This window comes from Stegostoma tigrinum, chromosome 6 (genome assembly GCF_030684315.1).
Source record: "Stegostoma tigrinum isolate sSteTig4 chromosome 6, sSteTig4.hap1, whole genome shotgun sequence".
Classification (NCBI taxonomy): Eukaryota; Metazoa; Chordata; class Chondrichthyes; order Orectolobiformes; family Stegostomatidae; genus Stegostoma; species Stegostoma tigrinum.
The window spans coordinates 72,968,575-72,982,291 of NC_081359.1; the positions used below are offsets into that span (position 1 = coordinate 72,968,575).

General features: G+C 42.9%; 1 protein-coding gene across 12 annotated transcripts in view; it reads left to right on the top strand.

Moving 5' to 3' along the window:
* ift88 (intraflagellar transport 88 homolog) overlaps positions 1 to 13,717 on the top strand; it is a 309,288-nt gene that overhangs the window by 184,925 nt on the left and 110,646 nt on the right. For 11 of the 12 annotated variants that reach the window (XR_007247723.2, XR_007247724.2, XR_007247725.2 and 8 more), the window contains 3 exons: positions 1,771 to 1,833; positions 7,255 to 7,311; positions 9,671 to 9,724. Coding sequence is in view for 9 of the 12 variants with exons in the window: in XM_048532509.1 (XP_048388466.1) it covers positions 1,771 to 1,833; positions 7,255 to 7,311; positions 9,671 to 9,724 (174 nt within the window). In the remaining 3 variants the exon portion in view is untranslated. Of the gene's footprint in view, positions 1 to 1,770; positions 1,834 to 5,471; positions 6,602 to 7,254; positions 7,312 to 9,670; positions 9,725 to 13,717 lie in introns of those variants that run through there. The other variant, XM_048532513.2, reaches the window with a different exon arrangement.

Here is a 13,717-nt window from a genome sequence, read left to right on the forward strand (position 1 = left end):
GGAATCTAATCTAATCGAATCTAATCAGTCTTCTAAGCTCCAGTGGAAACAAGGCCATCTTGTCCAACCTGTCACCAAGACAACTCTCTCATTCCAGGTGTCACCATGCTAAACTCTTCTGAACTTCAGTGCATTTCTATCATTCCTTTAAAGAAACAAATCAAAAATGTACACAGTATTTGAGATGTGGTATCACCAATCCCCTGTATAACCGAAACATTACTATAAGTTTGAGGGGTCTTGTAACTTTAACTCAAATATCAAGATTAAAATTTGTTCACGTGAGACTTAATCACAAAGGCAACAGGATATAGTCTAGTGAAGTGATTCAAGAAACTTCGCTTGCATTGTAAATAACAATTTTAGGGCAGTGATTTAGCAGGTGTTCTATAGTTCTTGCTTCCAGAGTTCAGTTTAGGGTGCAGGTGGATACTTGGTCCCTTTCCACTTTTATTGTAACAGTACGTGGGCACTAACCAGTCAGCTGTGACCGAGTCCCTAGAACGAGATTACTTTTTTTTTCGCTTTCCCCACATTATCACTGTACCCATAGGGGTCCAAGTAGTATTGGTTATATTTCTCCCCTCCCCCACCCTTATCAGCTGTGGCTGTGTGTAAATGCGCAGTCACTCATAATAAAGGATAGCATCCTTTTAGCCTTCTTGATTATGTGCTGTACCTGCATTTTGTGACTCATTTACCAGAAAGCTGAAATCCTTCTACATGTTAGAATTCTGCAGTTGTTCTCTAAGTATTTATGTTAGATGTGGGGGATTTGTTGTAAGTAAAATGTTTGATACTTTGATAGAAGTACATTTTGCTATTATACTGTTATATATTGTTAAAAGCTGTTTAAAAGTAATAAAAATACAGTCCAAAATATAGTAGCTTAGTGATTTTCATAAACATTTTAGGATCATTGAATAGGTATTCCCTTCGTATTAATAACTCTGCATTTTAGTTAAGATTGAAGAAGCATTGTTAGCAAACATTGAGATGACAAGCACAGGAAGTGTTAAAATATAAAAAACTTTTTACCATCCTTTTCAAAGTGTTTACTGTCGCAATTTTTGCTGAATTAAAGGCATATTTTGTTGAAGCTTTTCAGCATACACACATGACAATTCATAAGGGAATTCCCCAATACAATGGATAACTAACATGTATAGTGCCTGAAAAGAGATTGTTGCTGGTTGGGGAGTAGACTCTGATTGGTACAGGCATTGCCATAGTTAATGCACTGTTAGTGATAATTAACAACTAATTGCCAGACTTTGTCTAAGTTTAAACCAGGCACATTGGTCAAGGCAATACCCTGAGAAATGAAACACTAAATGGCTGTCACCTACTTCGTTGAGTTGGAATAAGTGCAGTTTGTGGCATGTTCCAGATTTTCTGCAAAGAACAGCCCCCAATGCAATAACAAATTTTAAAAATGTACCTTCCAGTACACACAAGTGCAGTGAACTGTGAGATTGACATACTGACAATGCTAAATTTGTTGTCAGCATAATTCTTTGACGAAATGTGTTTTTTTTCAGCAATGCTCAAGTTTTCTACCATCAAACAAATATAATTTTTGTTATTAATAATCAAGCAGATTCCAATAATAATTTGTATTTAGAAGTTTCTTTTAAAAATAAACCCTACTTAATATGTAATACAGAAAAACAGTCATTGTGTGCACTGTTAAGCACTGTGTACAAAATAGGTCACTATGACTATCCCTGTGCTTTAACGAAATAAATAACCTCTTTATATTGCATGTAGGAACTAGAGAATGACGTGGCTTTTCAACAAGTTTTGAGGACTAGCCATGGAAGAAGACCACCAGTAAGTGAATAACAAGAATAATTGTACTTAGGTAAACTTAATCAAATTCTTTGACAAAGTGTAACCTTCTGTCAACTCCATTGTGCATGTAAAAATTTGAAAGAATTCTGGAAGCTGTAAGTCAGGAACAAAAACAGAAGTTTCTGGACAAGCTCAGCAGGTCTGGCAGCATCTGTGTGAAGAAAAATTCAGAGTTAACATTTTGGGTCCAGTGACCCTTTCTCAGAACTCAGTCATTGGACCTGAAACATAAAATCAGAGTTCTGAGGAAGGGTCACTGGACCCAAAATGTTAACTCCGAATTTTTCTTCACAGATGCTGCCAGACCTGCTGAGCTTGTCCAGAAACTTCTGTTTTTGCTCCATCTTGCATACCTTGGCCAAGGACGCAGTGATGTCTAAATTTCTGCTGGTGAAACACTGTATGCGGTTACACTAGTGCTTCTCAAACAGCTTGCCTATCTCTTTCCTGTCGAGATTATATTGCTCCGTTCCACCATTTCCTCACGTGACAATGGCTGACTCCAATTGTGCTATTTATCATTGGTACTATCCAGTGTTCCACAATTCACAAGAACATAAGAACTAGGAACAGATGTAGGCCATCTGGCTCCTCAAGCCTGTCCTGCCATTCAATAACATCATGGCTGATCATTTTGAGACTCAGCTCCGCTTACCCGCCCGCTCATCATAACCCTTAATTCCTTTACTGTTCAAAAATTTATCTAGCCTTGCCTTAGAAACATTCAGCAAGGTAGCTTCAACTGCTTCAAAAGGCAGAGAATTCCACAGATTCACAACCCCTTGGGTGAAGAAGTTCCTCCTGACCTCAGTCCTACATCTGCTTTCCTTTATTTTGAGGCTATGCCCCCTAGTCCTAGTTTTACCTGCTAGTGGAAACAACCTCCCTGTCTCCACCTAATTATTCCCTTCATAATCTTATATGTTTTTATAAGATCTCCCCTCATTCTTCTGAATTCTAATGAGTATAATCCCAGCCTACTCAGTCTCTCCTCATAATCCAACCCTCTCAACTCTGGAATCAACTGAGTGAATCTCCTCTGCACCCCTTCCAGTGCTAGTATATCCCTTCTCAAGTAGGGAGGTCAAAACTGCTCACAGTACTCCAGGTGTGGCCTCACCAGGACCCAATATAGCTGCAGCATAGCCTCCTTGTTTTTAAACTCCACCTCTCTAGCAATGGCAGACAAAATTCCATTTACCTTTTTAATTACCTGCTGCACCTGCAATCCTACTTTGAGCGATTCAGCACAGCAGCGTGCTGCAGTTTTTCACCATTTAAAACATAGTCCATTTTGCTGTTATTTCTACCAAAATGGATGACCTCACACTTATCAACATTATACTCCATCTGTCAGACCCTTGCCCACTCCCTTAGACTATTTATATCCCTCTGCAGACTTTCAGTGTCTTCTGCACACTGCTCTACCACTCATCTTAGTGTCATCTGCAAATTTTGACACACCACACTTAGTACCCAAATCCAAATCATCTATGTAAATTGTAAACAATTGTGGTCCCAACACTGATCCCTGAGGCACACCACTAGCCACTGACTGCCAACCAGAAAAACACCTATTTACCCCGACTGTTTGTTTTCTACTAGCCAACCAATCCTATATCCATGCCAATACATTATCTGTAATACTGTACAACTTTATCTTATGCAGCATCCTTTGGTGTGGCACCTCTTCAAATGCTTCTGGAAATCCAGATACACCACATCCACAGGTTCCCCATTGTCCACAATGCATGTAATGTCTTCAAAGAAGTAGTTAAATATGACCTTACGTTTATGAATCCATGCTGGGTGTTCCCATTGGGACAATTTATATCCTGATGTCTTGCTATTTCTTCCTTAATGATAGATTCAAGCATTTTCCCCACTACCGAGCTAATTGACCTATAGTTATCTGCTTCTTGTCTACTTCCTTTTTTAAACAGTGTTGTCACGTTGGCTGTTTTCCAATCTGCGGGAACCACCCCAGAATCCAGTGAATTTTGGCAAATAATTACTAGTGCATTTGCTATTTCTCCCATCATCTCTTTTAGTACCCTGGGATGCATTTCATCAGGGCCAGGAGACTTGTTTACCTTTAGCCCCATTTGCTTGCCCAGCACTGCCTCCTTAGTGGTAATGATAGTTTCTAGGTCCTCACCTGCTATAACCTTCTTGCCATCAGTTTTTGGCATGTTATTTGTGTCTTCCACTGTGAAGACCGACACAGAATAACTGTTTAATGCCTTGGTTATTTCCTCATTTCCATTTATTAAATTGGCCTTCTCATCCTATAAAGGACCGATGTTTACCTTCGTCATTCTTTTACGATTTACATATTTATAGAAACTTTTGTTGCCTTTTCTTATATTCTGAGCTGGTTTACTTCCATAATCTATCTTATTTTTCTTTCATAATGTTTTTGTGGCTTTCTGTTGGCCTTTAAAGATTTCCCAGCCTACTAGTTACCCACTACTCTTTGCTTTCTTGTATGTGTTTTTTTTTCAATCTAATACTTTCCTTTATTTCCTTAGACGTCCATGGCTGACTATCTCTTCCACCGTTCTTCCATATGACTGGGATATACTTCTGCTGAGCACTGTGAAAAATCGTTTTGAATGTCCTCCACCGTTCCTCAATTGACCCACCATAAAGTTTTTGCTTCCATTCTACTTTAGCTAACTCCTCCCTCATCCCATCATAGTCTCCTTTGTTTAAGCACAGGACATTGGTACTGGATTTAACCTTCTCACGCTCCATCTGTATTTTAAATTCAGCCACTCTGTGATCGCTCCTTCTGAGAGGATCCCTAACTGTGAGACCATTAATTAATCCTGTCTCATTACACAGGACTAGATCTAGGATAGCTTGCTCCCTCGTAGGTTCCGTTACATATTGTTCAAGGAAATTATCGCAGATGCATTCTATGAACCCCTCCTCAAGGCAGCCATGACCAACCTGGTTTGACCAATTGATATGTAGATTAAAACCCCCCCATGATAATTGCTGTACCGTTTTTACTTACATTAGCTACTTCTATGTTTATTGCCCACCCCACCACAATGCCATTATTTGGTAGCCTATAGCCCACACCTATCAGTGACTTTTTCTCCTTGCTGTTCCTAATTTCCACCCAAATGGATTCAACCTTTTGTTCAGTAGAACCTATATCATCTCTCACTACCGCCCTAATATCATTCTTAAAAATCAGAGCGACACCACCTCCCTTACTTTCCTGTCTGTCCTTCTGAACAGTTTGATACCCCTGGATATTTAACTCCCAGTCATGACCATCCTGTGACCATGTCTCTGTAATGGCCACTAAATCATACCCAATTGTCATGATTTGCGCCGTCAACTCATCCACCTTGTTTCGAGTTCTCCGAACGTTCAGATACGGTGCCATTATATCAGTTTTTGCACCTTTTTTGAGTCCTATTACCTCTATTACTAACAGCTCTTGAGTTCTCCTTCCCTTTAATGTTTTTCCTAATTTTCAATAGAGTTGAAGCTTCCTCATCACCTGCTAACCTGCTGTTTTGCCTTCCATTAATTGTTATACTCCCTGTATGCTCACTCCTTTCTCTCCCCCCCCCCCCCCCCCCCCCCCCCCAACCACCACACTGACTTCCTAGTTTAAAGTCCTATTAACCATCAGAACACTGGACCTGGCCCTTTTGAGGTGGTGTCCATCCCAGCGGTATTGCTCCTTCCTGTCCCAGAACTGATGCCAGTGCCCCGTGAAAAGGAAACCTTTTCTACACCAATCTTTTAGCCACGTGTTTACTTCCCTGATCCTCGCCTCCCTATGCTAATTTGCGCGTGTTTCGGGCAGCAATCCAGAGATTATGACCCTTGAAGAACTGTTTTTTAATTTTGTTCCTAGTTTTTCATAATCTCGAAACAGGTCTTTTTTCCTAGTCCTGCCTATGTTGTTAGTACCTATGTGGACCAGAACAACTGGATTCTCCCCCTCCTCTCAAGCCAGTCAGAGATGTCTCGCACCCTGACACTGGGCAGGCAACACACCATGCGGGACTCTCTATCCTGCTTGCAAAGGATACTGTGTATCCCACTGATGATAGAATCCTTTACAACTACAATCTGTCCTTTAGCTCCTTCCTCTTGAATGGCTTCCTGAACCATGGGGCCATGGTCAGTTGACTCATCCGTCCTGCAGCCCTGTCCCTCATCCATGCAGGGAGCAAGTGCCTCAAACTTATGGGACAATGTCAAGGGCTGCGGCTCCTGTGTTCCAGTCTGCAGGGTCCCTCCACCTGCCTCGCTCGCAGTCACACACTGCTGTCTCTGGCCATTGATCGAATTAACATTAGTTAGTCTACTAGGTGTGACTGCCTCCTGGAACATGGCATCCAGGTATCTCTCCCCCATCCTGGATGTGCCGCAGTGTTTGGAGTTTGGATTCCAGCTCACCAGTTTTGAGCTAGAGCTCGTCAAGCAGCCAACACTTGCTGCAGATGTGGTCACTGCTGTTCTCAATGGGATCAGCTGGCTACCACGTCATACAGCTACAACACATCGCTTGACCTGCGATCTTTACTTAGTTAATTATTTAAAATGAATTAGTGTTTTTTTTAAAGTTCCGCAGTGTTCTCTGCAACAGTAAGTTCACTCCATTATATACTCAAACAGACTCCGGTTTTGCCTTCTGAACTGCTCCAGAGGATTTGGCGTCTTGGTGACCTCCGCAGAAGATAACAAAGAGATGAGAAAAGAAAAATGCAAATAGGTTCTCTGCTCACCACACTTAGTCTTTATTATTAGGTTAGAGGAGGTGGAAGGGTGAGAGACACAACACGTTAGTGTCTCAGGTATTAGCTACTTCCCAAATTTATTGGGTGAAAGATAACCATTACCCAGCTGACCACTCACGCCCGCTCTGGGACTCCTCCTCTGCTGAACAACTGAAGGCCACAGTCATGCAAGGAAAGACTTTTATAACCAAAGCTTACCTTCCTGGCTGCCCTTGCGCTCCCTCCCGGACTCCTGCTGCTGAACAACTGAATTCACATTCTATGGAAATGATATGACTCAGCATACCACATTAGTATATCACTATGAGCTTATTCACTCTCTTGTTTAGTCTACCTATTTACTTGTAAGTGAGTGATTTAAAATAAAGTCATGGCATATCTCTTTGTAATGGAGATACTGTGTATAACTGGTATTAATATATTTAGCATATGACTGAAACAGCTTAGTACTTTACAAAGTAAAGTCGGTGTGGATCAGAGTGCCAATCAGCAGTTACGGTTTTTGATAGAAGTTATGGGATTTAGGAAAGATTGCTAAGAGAGCTAAAGGTTGCGGAAGATTGCTAAAAATTGTGGAACATCTTTGAAGCCTAAGATTACCGATTATATTTTAACAATTATTTTGTAGATGACTGCGAAAATACCAAGCACTGGAGCAGGTGTACGTTCCTTTGGGAATATGGGGGTACGTACAACATTTTAAACAATACTGTGGAATAGTTTCCAGTCACACAAAATTAAATACAGATGACAGTTTAATTCAGAGTGTAAATGGACAGCGAGTTGGTTTAGGAGTTGGAAAAAGTACTTGCTGAGGAGTATGTATTTTTCTGAGGATATGAATAAACCACACAGGGAGTTATGTCCTATTCTTCATCAATATCTTCCTTTCTGAAAGTAAGTAGTTATGAGTAAAAAAAGTTAAATATTCCAATTGTGCTTCTTGCTTTAATGCACACATACAACCTTTTACACAGTCCTTGGGTTTTACACCACTAACTCTGTTCTTTGTCGCAGGTTCCAGCTCCCTTCCTGACTGCTGTCTCAAGCTGTGTCACACTGTTCAAACCCCTACTGACGTAATTGACGCTGAGCTAAATGTTTGATCCCAATATCCTCCAACAATGGGACTGCCAGCCTCCAAATCAGTAATATTGCTTGTTTCCACACTTACCTCAACTTATCTCATGTGAAACCATCATTTACGCATTTTCTTCCCCGACTTAAATATTTCATGTTTTTCTGGCCAGTCTATCATCTTCCTTTCTTCCTAACTTGGTCCAGTTTTGCTATCCATCACCCTATGCCTTTTGACGTACATTCATTCCAAAATTATTGATCACATGATTCTGTAATTCTTATGTTCAAACCCCTCAATGGCCTTACTGTCCCTATGTCTAGCCTACACCTGCAACTCTTCAATTTATCTGTGTTCTTCCATTTCTGGACTCCAGTGCATCTCTGATTTTCTTTGACCTTCCTTTGGTGACCGTGGTTATGTAGCCATCTTGAAGATGCTGCTTAAAACAGACCTTTTCAACCAAATATTTAATCATATATCCTAAGGTATTTTCTGGCTTAGTGTCCATTATTATCTACTGGCATGGCCCAGTCTGTGCCATAATGACTCTGTGTAATATCTGCTCGATTGTATAGTTGTGAACCAGCTTCAGGAATTTCCCTACAGAAAGTTGCTTTGCAAATGTAAGTTATTAACTCCTGTTCTTCTCTGTCTTTTTCTACGCTTCCTTTTTTATCTGCTATTGGATGGGAAGCAATACAAAGGTTTAGGGAAGTCAAAGAAGAATCAGGGAAGAAAATTTGGCCACCTTTCTGTGTATCTGCCTGTTCATTCTTTTACAAATGTTAGAAGTCAACTTGGTTGATTCTCATTCGGAGGGATTTTCTTGGGAGGACAGGTTGAGTAGGGCAGCTTTGGACTCACTTGATTTTGGGAGAATGAGAGGAGATTTTATTGAAACTTATAAGTTCTTAGGAGATTCGCAGGGTAGATGTAGAGAGATTGTTTCCCTGTGTGAGAGGAAAGGACCAGAGAATACGCCCTTTGACTAAGATTTTGCACCTTTAAGACAGAAATAGGGAGGAGTTTTCTTCTTTCAGAAAGAGATGAATCTGTGGAATTCTTTACTGCAAAGGGCTGTTCAGGCTAGTTTGTTAATTATATTCAAGGCTTTCGTATGCAATTTTAAATTGTGAATTTTCATTAAGCAGCTACTTTAGACATTCCCTCAGCCAGATATGTATACACAATTACAGACCTCAAACATACAACTTTTACTGTTGTAATAAGAATGACATTTTCCATATGATTTGACTTGCCTGTAAACTAATCTTTTATGTCTTTTGTGTATCTCAGCTAAAGTTTTTTGCCAGAGGTTGCAGCTTTTCCTGAAAGCTTAGTATTCGAGCTGATAGACTTTTTAAAATTAGCCTGTTCAGATATGTTACGATATATCTTTGGAACAGGTGGAACTTGACCCAGTCTCCAGGCTAAGAGGTAGGGACACTACCACAGTGCCAAAACAACCCTCAGTATTTGAGCTCGTTGGTTTTTGGAAATCAGTCATCTCAGCTCCAAGACATCTTTGCAGCAGTTCCTTGGGGTATTTTCTAATCAACCTGTTCACAGATGTTATTACACACCTCTGGAGTAAGTGAGGCTTGAACCCAGGCCTTCTGGTTAAACAAACTACAATTGTTTTAGCACAGTTTCTTAAAATATGCCTTTATGGAAATGGTCTGCCCAATTTCTAGTTACATGCCCGTATGACCTTTTCTGGAGCCTTTGCTTCAACAGTGCAGTGGCCTGACAGACAAAGATTTTCTCCTTGTCTTCTACAGCAGAATATGTTTTTTCTATTTAGTACCCACAATATTTTAAAAATAATGTCAGAAAAAAAATTATGTTGATATTGAAGTACTTGCTGAATATGAACATTTTCTCAAAATTAATTTCATGGTACTTCAGTTGTAAAATGTATTATTATATGCAGTGTATCTAAACAAGTGTTTTCCAAATGTAGGCAAGAGTACCTTTGGCCTCTTCATTGGGAAGGCCTGCAACGGGAGCTATTCAGGTAAGAAAGTAATTAGACTTTTTGCAAGTATATCACCATTCCTTCAGTTTTGCTGGGTCAAAACCCTGGAACTCCCTCCCTAACAGTTCTTTGAGTCTATGTGAACCAAATGGGCTGCAAAAGAACGAGAAAGCAATTTCTCAGCATCAGCCTCTTACTGGAAACCAAGTATGAGGAGTAAACAACACAAGTATGAGGAATAAACGCTGGTCCAACTTAGCAGCACCCACATCCTGTGCATGAATAAAAAATGTTATTGCCAATAAGTCACTGAAGGCTAGCATGCAGTTCAGCAAGTGATGAAGAAAGCTAATGAAATGTTATCCTTTTTTGTGGGAGGATTTGAACACAGAAGTTGCGGCATCCTGCCTCAATTGTATCGAAGCTTGGTTAGACTGCACACGGAGTACTGTGTGTAGCTTTGGTATCCTTCCCTCAAGAAGCAAATTATTGCTTTAGAGGGAGTGCAACAGTGGTCTACCAGATTTGTTCCCAGGGTGGCAGGACCATTCTAAGAGAGGGCAAATTGGGCCTTCTATAGATGTTCTGAAGAATGAGACATGATCTCATTGAAGCTTACCAAAATATTCAAAAGATTAGACAGGTGCAGTAGCTTAGGGTTGAGATATTTGGCTTTCAACAGTCCCCTGGTTTCCCACCGTGGGGAGCCTGGAACCAGGGTCACAATTGTAAAATAAGGAAAATGCCATTTAGTGCTGAGATGACGAGAATTATTTTTATTCAGAGCATTGTGAACCTTTTTAAATTCACTACTCCAGATGGTTGTGGAAGTTCAGTATTTGAGTATAGAAACATTGAGTCCCAACAGTGTGGAAGCAGGTCATTCTCCCCATCAAGTTCACACTGACCCTCTGAAGAGCATCCAACCCAGACATGCCCATCTACCCTAACTCTGTCCATTTAAGGTAGAGATTGATTGATAAGATTCCTGATTACCAATGTTGTAAAAGGTTATGAAGTTGATGTGGGCAAAAGGCATTGAGGTTTTCAAATGGGGTGGCACGGTGGCTCAGTGGTTATCACTGCAACCTCACAGCACCAGGGACCCAGGTTCGATTCTAACCTCGGGTGACTGTCTGTGCAGAGTTTGCACATTCTCCCTGTGACTGTGTGGGTTTCCTCCAGGTGCTCTGGTTTCCTCCCACAGTCCAAAGATGTGCAGGCTGGGTGGACTGGTCATGCTAAATTGCCAATAGTGTTCAGGGGTGTGTGGGTTATAAGGGGATGGGTTTGGGTGGGATGCTGCAAGGGGCAGTGTGGACTTGTTGGGCCGAAGGGCCTGTTTCCACACTGTAGGGAATCGAATCAATCATTGTTATTTTAAATGGCAGAGCTGGCTTTACAAGCTGAACAGTGTGGTCCTATCCCTGAGTTTCTCTGTTCTTCAAAATCAGATTACTATTCAATCATCAGGCAGATTCTTCGCTTGCAAAGATCAGTTGGGAAGAGATTCGTCAGCGATTTCATTGGCACAACTGTTGGTGGCTACAGAGTCCTATTCTGGACCTGCAGATCCTGGGGCAGTGCAGGCAGGGGAATGCTCTGGACAGCGGGGCTTGAGATGAGGGCTCCTTCCTGCGTTTCCGTCTGTCCTCTGCAGCTGCTGTCCTCGAACATTCGAACTGCTCTGTTGCCGTCGTAGTTTTCTTCCGCCATGCGTCCCTGTCAGAGGCCAGCTTTTGCCATTCTGTTGAGGCAATGCTCTTGCTTCAGTTGATCCTTGTAGCGCTTGCGCAGGGCACCGCAGTTTCTTTTGCCGTCGCAGAGTTCCCCGAAGAACAGTGTCTTGGGCATTCTGGTGTTGTCCATCCGCGATACGTGACCAGACCATCGAAGTTGCTTCAGGAGAAGGGCTGCTTCAATGCTGGGGAGCCGAGCCTTTTCCAGCACTTCGTTGTTAGAGCCGCGGTCCTGCCAGGTGATGCCCAATAAAGAGCGCAGGCAACGTTGGTGGAATTGTTCCAGCAGCCGCTTCTGTTTCCGATACAGAGCCCAGGCCTCGGAGCCGTAGAGCAGTGTGGTGATGACCTCGGCCTTGTAAACCTGGATTTTCGTCGACATGCTTATTGAGTCATTTCCCCATACACGCTTCCGCAGTCGCCTGAAGGCGCTACTTGCTTTCGCAAGGCGATTGTTGACATCTCCTGTGACTGTAGCATCGTTGGAGGTTATGCTTCCCAAGTACGTGAAGCATTCAACTGTGTTGAGGGGGTGGCCGTCGATCGAGATTCGAGGTGGGTTGTATGTGCTGCGTGGTGGCTTCTGGTACAGGATCTCCGTCTTCTTCAGACTGATGGTTAACCCGAAAGCCTTTGCGGCTTCAGAGAAGCGCGTCACTGCAGTCTGTAGCACATCTTCTGTGTGTGTAGGGCGCAGTCATCCGCATACAGCAGCTGCATGATGGGCTCCTGTGTTGTGTCTTCGTACGAATTGAAGATATTGCCGGCTGGGCGGAAGTGAATGTAGATGCTGTTCGTGATGCCCTCCTTCGCTTCCTGCAGCATCATGTTGAAGAAGGTGGCGAAGGGCATTGGTGCCAAGCCGCAGCCCTGCTTCACGCCGTTGCTGATGGGGAACGGGTGTGATAGGTCACCGTTGTATTTCACCTTGTCACTCTGACCTTCATGAAGTTGCTGTAGGATGGCTAAGAACTTAGGAGGGCATCCGAGCTTCCCCAGGATTTTCCATAGACCGTTGCGGCTGACAGTATCGAAGGCTTTGGTGAGGTCAATGAATGCTGCGTACAGTCCAACGTTTTCTCCTGAAGTTGGAGTAGTGCGAAGATCATGTCGGATGTGCCTCTGTTCGCTCTAAAATCACATTGACTTTCTGTCAGGTTGTCCTCCGCAATGATGGGAATCAGTCTGTCCAAGACGATTCTGGAGAGAATCTTCCCGGCCGCAGACAGCAGAGTGACACCTCTGTAGTTCGAACAGTCCGATTTCTCGCCCTTGTTCTTATACAGGGAGACTATCACAGAGTCACGTAGATCAGCTGGCACCTCACCCTCTTCCCAACAGAGTGTAAATAGGTTGGTGAGTTCGTTCAGGAGCGAAGCTTCTAATTTGTATACTTCTGCAGGGATTCCGTCGATACTGGGGGCTTTGTGGAGTTTCAGCTTAGAGATGGCGGATTGCACCTCATCCAGTGTTGGTGGATGGTCGAGTTCGGGTCTGAGGTCCTGCTGTGGGATTCTCTTGATGGATGCTGTTTGTACTTGGCGATTGTACGCGAAAAGGCTCTCGTAGTATTCTGTCCATCGCTCCATGATGGCTTCTTTGTCAGTAAGCAAACTGGCACCGTCAGCAGAGCACAAAGGGGCCTGAAGTTGGCGGGTTTGTCCATACGTCGTGCGCAGAGACTCATAAAAGCTCTGGTGTTGCCAGTGTCTGCATACTGCTGTGTTTGTTCTGCCAGTTTTGACAGCCAGTCGTTGTGCATCATTCTGAGGTTGGCTTGCAGGGTACTGCATGCAGCTCTGTGTTCTGCTTTAGTTGTTTTGTCGTCAGATCTGGAGAGCAAGGTCTGATGGGCAGAGTGTTTCTTCTGGAGGAGAGTCTGCATCTCAGTGTCATTTTCGTCAAACCAGTCTCTGTTCCTCCTAGAAGTGTATCCAGCCACCTGAACAGCTATATCTCGCATTGCAGACTTCAAGTGATCCCATGTCTTTCCTGTTGTTTCCATCTGTGACCGATGAGTCCTTGGATTTCAGTCTGTCCTCTAGCGTGGACTGGAATTCGTCACGAAGATTGCGGAGCTTGCTTAGTGGATTTTTTTGGAACATGGCCCACTCTTCTTTGTCACTGGCTTGACTACTAGTCTTATTTTCGTCCGTACCAGCCTATGGTCCGTGTAGCAGTCCACACTCGGCATAGCTCTGGTCCTTCGGACGTCTGATCTATCCGTTTGGCGCACTAGGATGTAGCCCAGGAGGTGCCAGTGTTTGGATCAGGAATGCTTCCATGTCGTCTT